The 12,643-nt window shown below is 41.6% G+C and overlaps 1 protein-coding gene across 1 annotated transcript; it reads right to left on the bottom strand.

The window, feature by feature from the left end:
* Positions 1–1,961: 1,961 nt before the first annotated feature.
* LOC146383593 (uncharacterized) lies at positions 1,962–11,935 on the bottom strand (the record flags this gene model as incomplete). Its single annotated transcript, XM_084932461.1, has 2 exons — positions 1,962–2,088; positions 10,707–11,935. Coding segments are annotated over 2 exons (1,356 nt in total), but the record flags the coding sequence as incomplete, so codon positions are not given.
* Positions 11,936–12,643: the final 708 nt, after the last annotated feature.

The following is a 12,643-nucleotide window of genomic DNA, read 5'->3' as shown; positions in this document are numbered from 1 at the left end:
ATTAGATGTTGCTACTATTAAAGTAACATTAAATGCTACTGTCATATTTTAACTTTTGTGCTGTTTTAGCAACTTAATGAGAGGCACATTGGTGCAGCGGTTAGCACTGTCACCTCACAGCAAGAAGGTAATCAGTTTGAATGTGAATGAATGAACATGCGGCTTGCAAAGACATGTAAGTTATATTATGTCTGTTTCTCAGTCATCCAGGTCATGCTAGTCTTAGGAGCTTAAAAAGAAGGTGACTGGACTTCATAAACTTTGTTGAAGACGTTTCACCTTTAATCCAAGGTGATCTTTTCGTTCAGCTGAACTGGAGGAGCTTCTTTTTAAGCTCCTAAAACTGCATGTTATGTTAATTCTTCTTCTTCTTTCAGCTGCTCTTTTTAGGGGTCAACCCTCCGCACCTTCTCCCTCTCCTCTTCCTTTGTCTTCAGCCAACAATAGCACAGTTTCCATTGGTACTCTGTTGGCCAACAGGACAGGAGACGGTAATAATTACCCCAAGCCTCGACAGATCTGGTATGGAAATCTCCTCCACTGTCATTTCTTTACATGTTTAATTTGGACAAAATATTTTGGCAAAAAACTAGGATTACACTTGCCTGTGCCCATATGTACTCTGAATTATGAGATTTCATCAATCTGCCCAACCTACCTTTGTCAACAGTCCAGGCCTCTATCTAGAGAGAAACTTGTTCACTATAGGTATTTGTGACCTCACTCTCAACTTCTGTACCCACTGTCACCCCTATCAACATAAGCCAGCGAGGAGGAGAGAAGGGTGGGAAGAAAGGAAGACGTGAGGAAAGAAGCAAAAAGAAGAGGAAATAAACAGAATCGGCATCAACGCCATGGGAAGACAAGGAAGAAGAGAAATGAAAACAAACCTACACAGAACAAGATTAAGTGTCCAAGAAAAATACAGGGCAGCCAAAGCGATAACGGGATGATGCTACCTTTCCATTTGTATACTATCTGGTGTTTGGGCTGAGGGAGAGATAATGAAACAAAAAGGAGAGAGATTCTGGGTCTGAAATAAGGACTGACAGCTTGAAAGTGTGTCCCGAAAACAAGAAGAGTGTCTTGTCAAGATAGAAGGGTTTAAAAGTCTTGGAGAGGAAAGGAGAGATGAGAGAAGTGGAAAGAAATGAAAAGAAAAAAAATGATAAAAGATGCACAAAATTATTAGGAAACGAAGCAAGTTCAATCAAGATAATAATATGCAATAAGAGTCTCTATACTAAAAAGGTAAGAGGGGACAGGTGCACCATTCATAGAAGGATAAAGAAAAGCAGTGGATTTGTGGGATTGATCGAGGGATCAGGGGGTGTTGATCATCTGCCAGTCAGTGTCTCAAAAATGGCAGGGAATGATAAGGGTTCATGGCAGCAAAGATTTGGTCATGATAGATAAAAAAAAAAAAAAAAAAAAAAAAAGCAAAAACAAGACAAAGGTTCACCACTGCCAAAATCCACAGTTGATTGTCTGCAAATAATCTGCTTCGGGTCACCTTATTCGGCATGCCGCGGCTGTATCTGTCCATAACTCCAGGCTGCTGTTTATCAGACTCTGTGTAGCAAAACATTGTGTGCAGTCTTTGGCCAAACTGTAAAAAGATGAAATGTTCACTGCCAGACTGTGCGATCTGTCCTACAATATTTCCTTGTTTCCCAGTATTATAGTTTAGGGACTGTCAATATTCGATTAAGTTCAGGGAAAGGTCATGGTCTGACTCAATACAAAAAAAGAAATAGAATCCAGTGTATTATGATAAATTGTTCATTTGGCCTCATGCCAGTCTTTTCTCACAGGGCTTGTATTGCCTAAACCTAACCCAAGACACATGTCTGGATGTGAACCCTGTGCTTTACTATTACAGTCCTGCACTTTGTACGTAGCTGAAAAGAAAAATTAAAGGAACACTTTGAAAACAGAATTGCAATGGATTCCCCAGATGATCACTGTCCCACCACCACCACCAAACTGGTCATGCTGCACGATGTTGCAGCTAGCATAATGTTCTCCACCACTTCTCCGGGCACTTTCACATCTGTCACATGTTCTAGGGATGAACCTGCTCTCAACCTGCAAAACGTATAGGGTCCCAAAGGGGACCTGCCAATCCTGGTATTCCATGGCAAATGCCAAGTGCCAGGTAGCAAGCACAGAGTCACGCAGAGAGTAGGGACACCGACCCTAGTCAAACGCAAAACGAGTGAATCAGTGAGAAAGAGAGGAGGAACAAATGTCTGTAACCTCCATTTGGGAGGTTGTTTCATTGTTGCCCCTCTAGCGCACCCGTTGTTAATTTCAATAACACCAAAGCAGCTGAAACTGCTTAACAAACCCCACTGCTACTTAACTGACTGGACCAATATCCCAAATTAAATGACTTGATGATATACTCTGAATAAAAAGTGTTCCTTTCATTTTTTTAGCAGTGTGTGTGCTCACTGGGAAATCTCAATACATCCCAGTGACTCCAGTGCAGTTATTAGATGGAGCAGTTTATTTATATAGGAAGAGGTTGCCAATGAATTAAATTTATCACCACAATGTAACAGGGAAATGTAGATATTTAGAAATCTATTAAAACAATTTATACAAGAGAGTTGGTAGGAAAATCAAATTTTTACCTACAAAGGTATATATACTTACCAGCCATTTTGTACTGGTACTGGGTACTGGGTTTGACTCCCTTTTGCCTTCACACCTGCCATTCTTCATTGATTGAACAAGGTGTTGGAAATATTCCTCAGAGATTTATATCTATATTGACATGATAGCATCAGACAGTGGCAGCAGATTTGTCAAGCACATCCATGATGTGAATCCATCACATCCCACAGGTGCTCCCCTGGATTGAGATCTGGTGATCTATTAAAGTGGCAGCAATTCCTAAACAGTTCATGCAATACTCTTGTCAAACCTTTTAAAGCTAAATGTTTGCATATTGATTGTTTGATTTGGTGAGTCTAAACTGATGATTTGTATTAGGTTTTTTCCCTGATTTTATTTGTAACACAATTTCCAGAACCAAGTCCCATAAGTATGTTGCTCTATTTATCTGACATTCATTTCTTTGTTCATATATTTTTACAGGATAAAACTAGAATAGTTTTGCTTAAAGTCAAGTCATTGCTTACAAGGCCAAATACTGACTCATTTCAACTTCAAGCCAAGTCGAGGCTGAAACATCTGCTTGGCTGTTTCTTTTATATATTGCAGCCTGCAAGACTGTCAGGTCCAAACAACACAAGGCGTCAGCTCCTCTGTAACCTTTACTTATTCATAGTAATATTCTCTGCTTTTATGTGAAATGCTGTAAAACAATGATTCCATTGTGTAAAATGGGTTCCTGCTAATATAATGTTTTCCTGCTCAAACCACATTCACCTGTTGACTCACTGGTGGGTTTTATGCCTTAAGCACTTTCTAACTATCACACTGTTAAGCCAAGAAATGCATCAGGGGAGACTATGGGTTTAGTATCTTATCTAGTATCCTGAGGACACTTTGGTAAAATGGTAAATGGCCTGTATTTGTATAGCGCTTTACTAGTCCCTAAGGACCCCAAAGCGCTTTACACATCCAGTCATTCACACACACATTCACACACTGGTGATGGCAAGCTACATTGTAGCCACAGCCACCCTGGGGCACACTGACAGAGGCGAGGCTGCCGGACACCGGGCCCTCTGACCACCACCAGTAGGCAACGGGTGAAGTGTCTTGCCCAAGGACACAACAACCGAGACTGTCCAAGCCGAGACTCGAACCAGCAACCTTCCGATTACAAGGCAAACTCTCAACTTTTGAGCCACGATAAACACACAAACTGGTGGAGGTGGGGATCAAACCCCCGACCTTCTAATCTGTAAAAGGCCTGATCCACAGCTGTCCCATGTCTTGACAGGGTGATGTAATTTTGGGTAGTTTTTTCGATCGCCTACTCAGCGGCTTGACTTTTATATGATTGATCAGGATTCATTACTTTATTGATACTTTCAGCTGGGGTCATTATCAGGTGAAAGTTTCGTTTATTCATTCAGGAGGAAATATGGTATATTTCAGGTACATCTCCAGTTTGTAACAGCAGAATTAATAGAATATGAAAACAAAATAAATAAATAAATAGAAACAAAATATCCAAACATAATATTTTCTTTTCAAGAAAATATATGTACTATCTTCTCTCTTATACATAAACACTGTCCATGCCAACAGCAGAAATATCCGGAGGGACCAGAATCGGTGATGTCCTGCGAAGCACTGCCATGTCTCTTTTAATACTCCTTAATTATCTGAGTTTGACAGGCTCTGTTAACATGTAGCAGCTAAATTACTCGCATCTAAGGATTATGCACCGACCCTCTAATCATTCAGGGGGCATAACGGTGGAGAACTCTGATGTTTTATTATCAGGAGAATTATCTGAAAGAATAATACTTTATGCGTTATATTTCATCACATGTGGCTCAACATTTTCTATGAATGTCATACAGTCAAGCTGATTTAGGGCTTTTGAATTGGACTTCCGTGGTTGTCAAAGCAATAATGGCAATTATTTGAAGTATTTTTTAAATGTACAAAGAAATTAAATAACCTGTTATTGTTTGAATTTAGTCAAATGATAATCTTACTTGTGGGAGTATGTGTGTTATTTTTTTTAGCAGGGGAATTCAAAGAGATTTAAAAACAGAACTGAATCTTCTGGCAGGATAAATGCCTTTCCTCCCATCAAATGTACCCTGCAGAAGTCTGTGTGGATGTAGCTAAAAATACTGCCCAACTGGAAGTCCCTAACATCCCAGCGTTTCAAGAGGTCAGTCAAGGAGATACTTTCTTTTGCCAAAAAGTTTTTAAATTCACAAAATATAGCTAATGAGCGCTGCTGTGTTGTTGCTTTAGTTTTGCATGTATATTAGCTGATATTCAAATTCTAGCCTACCAGAAGCAGTTCTCCGTCTATATTTGTTGTTACTTTTTTTCCTCTGTTGCCCCCTCTTTTTCACACTGTCACTTTGGATTGCTATTGGGAGTTATGAGTGACTCTCCTATAATGGTATTATGTGCTTTATGCTACAAAAGAGCCCACTAAACTTGAATTTGTAAAGGTTGCGGTTCACAAGAGCTGATTGACAGACCTGATTGTAGCCCTGTGGCCACACATAAGGTTTTTTCTTTCCAAAATTACTAGAGGGGAAGCATTTGAGCTGGCTGTAAATCACAGCATTAGTGTGAGGTACTGCTTGATATGAATAGCGACATCCTGCTATTTACAAGTTATGCCGCACAGTAAGTGGTTTGCAAAAGCAGGACTCTTATTATTAAAACAAACAGAATTTAAAACTTATATAGTGAAGAAAATAACCCTGCAGCTTCCAAATGGGATCTGGATGTATGATTGAAATGCTGGTACATCTTAAGTTAGCCTGTTGATTGCTGCAAACATACCTGTCGTTCAGGGTTTTTCTTCTCCTCGGTTATAACAGGGTGATATATGTCATTAGATGAGAAAAATTTATATCCATGGCTGACTGAACAAGATATAAAATGTGCTCTTCTTTCTTTATACTTGATTAATAACTCAGCTGACCTTGGTGTGGAGTGCTAATGAGGATATAAGAAAATGAACTGGAGGAGACGAGAGGGGATGAACAACAGAGAAAATGTAATAATATAAAGTTTTCATTGGAGATGAAAAAGAATCTAATTCTGTCTTTGTCTCTTCATTGAATCCAGTGGAACAACCCTCTCTTTTGATGCATTATTTTATCTGCCAGACAATCAGTTTAGCCGTAGCTCTTTAATGCGTTATTAATTCATGCAAAGTAGTAACACAATGAGAAGCTGGAAACAAAAAAATGTATTAAGATGAAAGAAGAAAAAAAGATATGATTAAAAAATGATTCTAGCCACTGGAAAGAAAATAAATTATGGGTGTATATGAGTGTGTTTGTCCATGAGCTTGTATGTGCTGCCCCATGGGTCTGTGTTGCTGTTCATTAGCTGGCTGAGTCATGTCAAGATGTTAAAGCATGCTGCCAAAGCACTGAGCCCTTGGTGTAAAGCTGCCTGTGCAGAGATGACATTCCTCCCAAAGGACCGGGCCTCACTGTCTGTAACAGAACTTTGGACAACACAGAGCCCAGTCAATTAAAGAGCAACACTGTTCACATCGCAGCTGCAACACAGGAAATGTGAGAAAACAAGGCGACACACACTGGCTTTACAGTGGGAACCCGCCACAAGGTTCTCAGGAGGTACACACACCTCGTGGCAGACGCAGATACATGGTCAAGACACATGACGATTCTTATCATTCTACACCTGTAGAAAGACTACAGAGCACCATCGTCTGGCTTGAGTGATTGGTTTTGAGAAACATCCAACTAACTTTTTAATGCACATTCATGACGTAACATGAATGTGCACATTTGAAAAGGTGAGAGGTTCAATGGAGCTGAAGAGAGGAACAATACTTCGATCACAGAAAGCATCTTTGTAGGTCTAAAATTTCTCGCATGCTAAGCGGCTCACAAAAAGGGGATAAGCTCAATATTTGGCAGGTGGTTTTAATGTGCCAAAAAAAAGGTGCACTTGCAACATAAGTAGACAACCGTATTGCACCAGATGAGTCAAATCAGCCTCATTCACTGCGCCCTATCTGCATATAAACAGCATATAAACAAAAGAAACAAACACCCATGCACATATGTAACCCGTTCTTTTTTAAATGCCTCCTCTCATCCATTCCTTCACAGGTAATCCTAAATGAATTTACATTTCCACTTGCATTTAAATTACATCCATTTCTTCTCTGGTGACTGCCTGGAGAAGATTAAAAAATAGGAGGTAAGGCAGTAAAATGCATGCTATTTTCTTTTAGGTTTTAGTTTGACCACAGCAGAGGCATTCGCACTATAATAATAATAATAATAATAAAAATACTTGGGCTCCAATCGGTCCTAACACCTGCACCATTTTATTTATACTGCTCAGCGTTTCTAATAATTTTGACTTGACAAATGAAAGCACAGAGGTATTTAAATTCAAAAAGACGATGAAATCAATCAGTACGGAACAGCTGAAAGTGAAGTAATTTGTTAGTCATATGGAACAAATTAAAGTTGCTATCAGAGGATGTCTTATTTCTATCTGGCTTTTAATGTCTTGGCTTGTGCAGCATCCTGAGGAGGAATCATTTTTCACCAATCACATGCTGACTGTTGTGCCGAGAACTAATCCCAGTCCAATTTATTCCATTTAGGTCAGAGAAGTAAGTAAAGGGAGCACTCTTAAATCTTCTGTCTGCATTTAGAAACGAATAAACTAATTAAAAGTGCTGCAGAGGCTGTGGCCAGGAATTAGTGCAGAGAACAGCCTTCCATAACCTCGTTTCCTAGCCTATCGATTCCTCATATTATTTCTGTTTTAATCCATTGGATTCCCCCCCCCCCAAAAAAATACAGAACATAATAAATATACTGTATATTACTGTATATTTTAAAAAATGGTAATTATTAAAAACAAGTCTAAAGTGGCTGACAGTAAAGCACCCAGATAAACAAAACAAAAGATTAAAAAAAGCCTACCAGAAAATACTCATATCCCCATATTTTCAGGGTTTTTTTGGGTTGTGAGTTCTCACACTTGGCTATAGATGTTTAGCAAGGTTTGAATTTTACCAAAGCAAAATAAACAGGATTCGGTGTAGTTTAAACTTTCATGTGTAAGAGCTTCACTGGAACTGTGTGCCTGGCCCATTTCTAATCTTAGTGTAGAATTGAGGCTTTGCCCTCAATTTTAAAACACTTTACCTGCAATTGTATGCATGGGTGTGTCGAAAACTCATCTTACTATATGAGCAGGAAAAATGGAAGCACATATTCAGGCAATAGAGATAAAAGAGATAAGAAATAACGCAGAGCCTAAAATCAAAAGGTTTTATGAAATATATCTGAGCCCAGAGGAAATGATGATGCAGTAAAATTAGATCATGAAGAAAGGGAGGTTATAAATAAATAAATAAAATACAGACATCTGCTTCTTAGGTCAGTGACACTAACCACTTTCGCAAAAAGCACACAAGGGAAAGACGAACTAATTTCTCCTCCAAGAAACCTTCACAAACTCTGAAAGCAGAGACATATTAAACAAACAGAAAGAAAAAAAATCTCTGGTGAATACTAGTGCAACTTTGCTTTCCATCAGCAGGGGATATAGACAATACAGAATTGTGGACAAGCTGTGCAATGTAGTAACAATTGTACAATGTTTTCTGAAAATCCTGCTTTCAATAAGATGTGTGTTGTTTGATATGTGATTTTAAAACTATTGCAAATCACTGTTGCATTTTCACACCTCTAATGGTAGCTTTAGAAAATTTTAGGGGAATGTCAAGTCTGAAAGAGATGCTGTTATGCTGTTAGTCTGTTATGGTGTCGCAGACTTTGTGAATAATAGCGCACTCTTTTCCTCATTTGCTCCCACTTCTTGAGAGTGTATTCTTCTACATTCTTGTTAGTTTCTCGTAGAGGTGTTATGATATACCAGTACTGTCAATAACCATGATAATTAACAAAGAAAAAAACTCTATCCCCGTTAAAATGACCATATGGTAATACTATAATCAATCAAGAACCAGTATACAGTAGTTATAGTTTAGACTGTGTCTTGCCCCTCTCAGTAACTACTGAGGCCCCAGCTTATCTATACACCTTATATCACTTTCTTAAACCTAACAACACGTGCTTTTCTTCCCACGACAAACCAAGTTTGATTAAGTCATACGGATGATCTGATATCGTCGTGTTGGTGTTGTTCCCAGATCATCATGAAAATGTTGCTCCAGGTTCAACATTGCAAGTGACCAATCACATTGTTGTGACGTTATTCTTTTGCGCGCCAAGCCATTCGTGCATTTATGAAATTCCAATGTTGCAGGGACAATATCAATTCTGCTTACCGTTTATTAAAGGGTTAGGGTTAGGGTCCGTTGATCGGCGGACAGAGGCGGTTTCTCGCAGCTTAAGTACAGTTTTTTGTTTTACGGTGGTTATTCCCGAAGTCGCAAAAGTATGACGTCACAACATTCTGATAGGTCACTTGCAATGTTGATCCTGGAACAACATTTAGTATGATGATCTGGGAACAACACCAACACGACGATATCAGATCGTGCAAGTCATACACAGCAGTTTGGCTGTTACTAAGTTGTTGATTGAAGTACTGAGGAGGAGTTAATCCTATTTACCTGTCCTTGCACTTCAGTTTGCGGCAACGACTCACTGCAGTTTACCCTACATAAGATAAGATAAGATAAGATAAAACTTTATTAATCCCTCGGGTGGGTTCCTCTGGGAAATTCGGTTCCAAATAAGCACAGCACCGACAGAAGTTATAGAGTTACAGAATATTATATATATATATATATATACACACACATATATAAATACAAAGACATATATAGATAAAAATATACAAAGGGGATAAATAGAATAAATAGGAATAAAATAAAAATAAAAATACAAGTGGATTGCACATTTCAAGTATGGAGTCTATTGCACCGTTGACTATTAACAAAAAGTATTGCACAAAGGTAATTGCACAGTGAGGTGAAGAGGCACTACAGCTTAGTTGTTCCCCCCTCCTTTGTCCTCCTGTTTCCCCTCCCTCTCCCCTCCAGAGAGGAGTTAAACAGTTTGATGGCGTGTGGGACAAAGGAGTTTTTAAGTCTGTTGGTTCTTGTCTTGGGGAGAAGCAACCTGTCACTGAACAGGCTCTTCTGGTTGTTTATGGCCGTGTGCAGAGGATGCCCAGCATTGTCCATAATGTCCAGCAGTTTCTTTAGTGTCCTTTTCTCTGCCACTGTCACCAGAGTGTCCAGCTTCATGCCGACCACAGAGCCAGCCTTCCTGATCAGTTTTTCCAGCCTGGATGAGTCCTTCTTTGCTGTGCTGCTCCCCCAGCACACCACAGCATAGAAAAGTACTCCAGCAACCACCGACTGGTAAAACATCCTCAGGAGCTTCCTGCAGATGTTAAAAGACCTCAGCCTCCTGAGGAAGTACAGTCGGCTTTAGGATTTTTTATACAGGTGCTCTGTGTTGCATGACCAGTCCAGTTTGTTGTCCACCCACAGCCCGAGGTACTTGTACTTGTTGACCACCTCCACCTCCTCTCCCTCTATCTGAACCGGCAGTGGACCTGCTCTGGACCTCCCAAAGTCCACAACCAGTTCCTTAGTCTTTGAGGTGTTGAGTTGCAGGTGGTTTGTGTGACTCCATGCGACAAAGTTCCTCACCAGACTTCTGTACTCCTCTTCCTGATCATCCCAGATACACCCCATGATGGCTGTGTCGTCTGCAAACTTCTGAATGTGGCATAATTCAGAGTTGTAGCAGAAGTCAGAGGTGTACAGGGTGAAGAGAAGTGGGGACAGCACAGTTCCCTGTGGTGCTCCTGTGCTGCTGACCACAGTGTCAGACGTGATGTCCTTCAGCCTGACGTACTGTGGCCTGTCGGTGAGGTAGTCGGAGATCCAAGCGACCAGGCAGGGGTCCACCTCCATCCTGTTCAGTTTTTCCTGAAGCAGACAGGGCCGGATGGTATTAAAGGCACTGGAAAAGTCAAGAAACAGGATCCTGACCGTGCCTTTTCCCCCATCCAGGTGTGAGTGGGCTCTATGCAGGAGGTACAGGATGGCATCCTCCACTCCGACACCCACCTTGTAGGCGAACTGTAGTGGGTCCTGGGCATGTTGTACCTGTGGTCGGAGGAGGTTGAGGAAGAGCCGCTCTAGAGTCTTCATAAGATGTGACGTCAGTGCCACCGGTCGGAAGTCATTCAGCTCATTGGGCCGGTTCCTTTTGGGGACCGGGACGATGCAGGATGTCTTCCATAGGGCGGGCACTCTCCCCAGTCGCAGACTGAGATTGAAGACTCGTTGTAGCGGCTCCCCAAGTTCAGCAGCACACGCCTTTAGCATCCTCGGACACACCTTGTCTGGACCTGCTGCCTTTCTGGGGCGAAGCTTCCTCAGTTGTCTCCTGACCTGATCCACTGTGACACTGGGAGATGATTGGAAGGAGGGGGGGGAAGATGTCTTGCTGTTGAGAGAGGGATTGGAGGAGGGGGGTGTCATCATAGTGTCAGGAAGGGGGGGGAGCGAGGGAGGAAGGAGAGTGGGGAGAGGGCTCTGTAGTAAAGGTGAGGGTGAGGGTGGGGGGGTTGTGGGCTGGTCAAACCTGTTGAAGAAGTTGTTGAGTTCGTTTGCCTTCTCCACAGTCCCCCCCACTGTGCTTTTCTTGGTGTTGTGGCCTGTGATGGTTTTCACACCATTCCAGACCTCCCTCATATTGTTCCTCTCCAACTTCTGCTCCACCTTCCTCCTGTAGGTGTCCTTTGCTTCCCTCAGGCAGCGTTTCACCTCCCGCTGTGCTGCTTTCATCTCCTCCTTCACTTTGCTCCTGAAAGCCTTCTTCTTCATGTTGAGGACAGCTTTGACTTCCTGTGTTACCCACGGTTTGTTATTAGGGTAACACCGTACCGTCTTAGCAGGGGCGACCGTGTCCACACAAAAGTTGAGGTAGTCTGTAAGACAGTGTGTCGCCCCCTCTATGTCCTCACCATGTGGGCTCAGAAGCACATCCCAGTCTGTGGTGTCATAGCAGTCTCTCAGAGCATCCTCCTTTTCTGGGGTCCATCTCCTGATGGAGCGTGTTGTGACAGGCTGCCTTTGGACGAGGGGTGTGTATTGTGGCTGTAGGTAAACCAGGTTGTGGTCTGACTTCCCTAGTGGGGGGAGGGGGGTGGCTCTGTATGCATCTCTCACATTGGCATACAGTAGGTCAATTGTCCTGTTGCTCCTTGTGGGACAATTCACAAACTGGTGAAAAGCAGCCAGAGTAGAATCCAGTGTGGCATGTCATGGTCCTGGCTCTCTGACCCAGTGCTTTTAGTTGTGAAGTGTTAAAATCGTGTTTATTTAATATCTGAGTCTGAGGTATTAGTTTCAGTTAGATTTCTGTTGTTTTCCTTAGTCGACAGCTGTCTGTCTGTTCCTTCTCTTTCACTGACACCAGCCTCCAACCAGGCCACCAGAGGGTCTCTGCCATTGGACCAGCCCCCTGAGCTGTTTAGTTTCCATGGGGCACCACTGGAATCCTGGGATGCAACCAGGAGGCCAGCGGTGCCCAATGGCTTGGTCAATTCTCTGAATTATCTTTTGAATGTTTTTCTTCCCCTTTTTTTCACCTGTCTTTGTCAGTTACCTCGATCTGGATTAAGTCTAGATTTGGATCCCGAAACCAACATACTCCACATGACACTATAAACAATATCCCATTGAGAGATGTGCAAGAGAGAGTTCACCCTTTAGCAATTTATTTTTTTCACCCTTTATCGCTGCTTATTCTATTTAGCTTGGTTTAGTGTGAGTTGCTCCTCCTACCATCAAGAGACTTGCATTTGAGATTAACTGGCTGTAGATGTGAGTGTGAATGGTTGCCTAGCTCTCTGCGTTATCTCTCTGTGGTATATTGGTGAACTGAGAAAAGACTGAAATTTCCAAAACTGAACAACACGTAAAGAATCTCAATAGAAAATCAACACAAAGAACAAGATAACACATACA

This window comes from Perissodus microlepis, chromosome 7 (genome assembly GCF_051167445.1).
Source record: "Perissodus microlepis isolate ML-2025 ecotype Zambia chromosome 7, ASM5116744v1, whole genome shotgun sequence".
NCBI classification, from domain to species: domain Eukaryota; kingdom Metazoa; phylum Chordata; class Actinopteri; order Cichliformes; family Cichlidae; genus Perissodus; species Perissodus microlepis.
The sequence above is the reverse complement of the archived record's forward strand: the minus strand, read 5'-3'. Positions and strand labels throughout refer to the sequence as shown.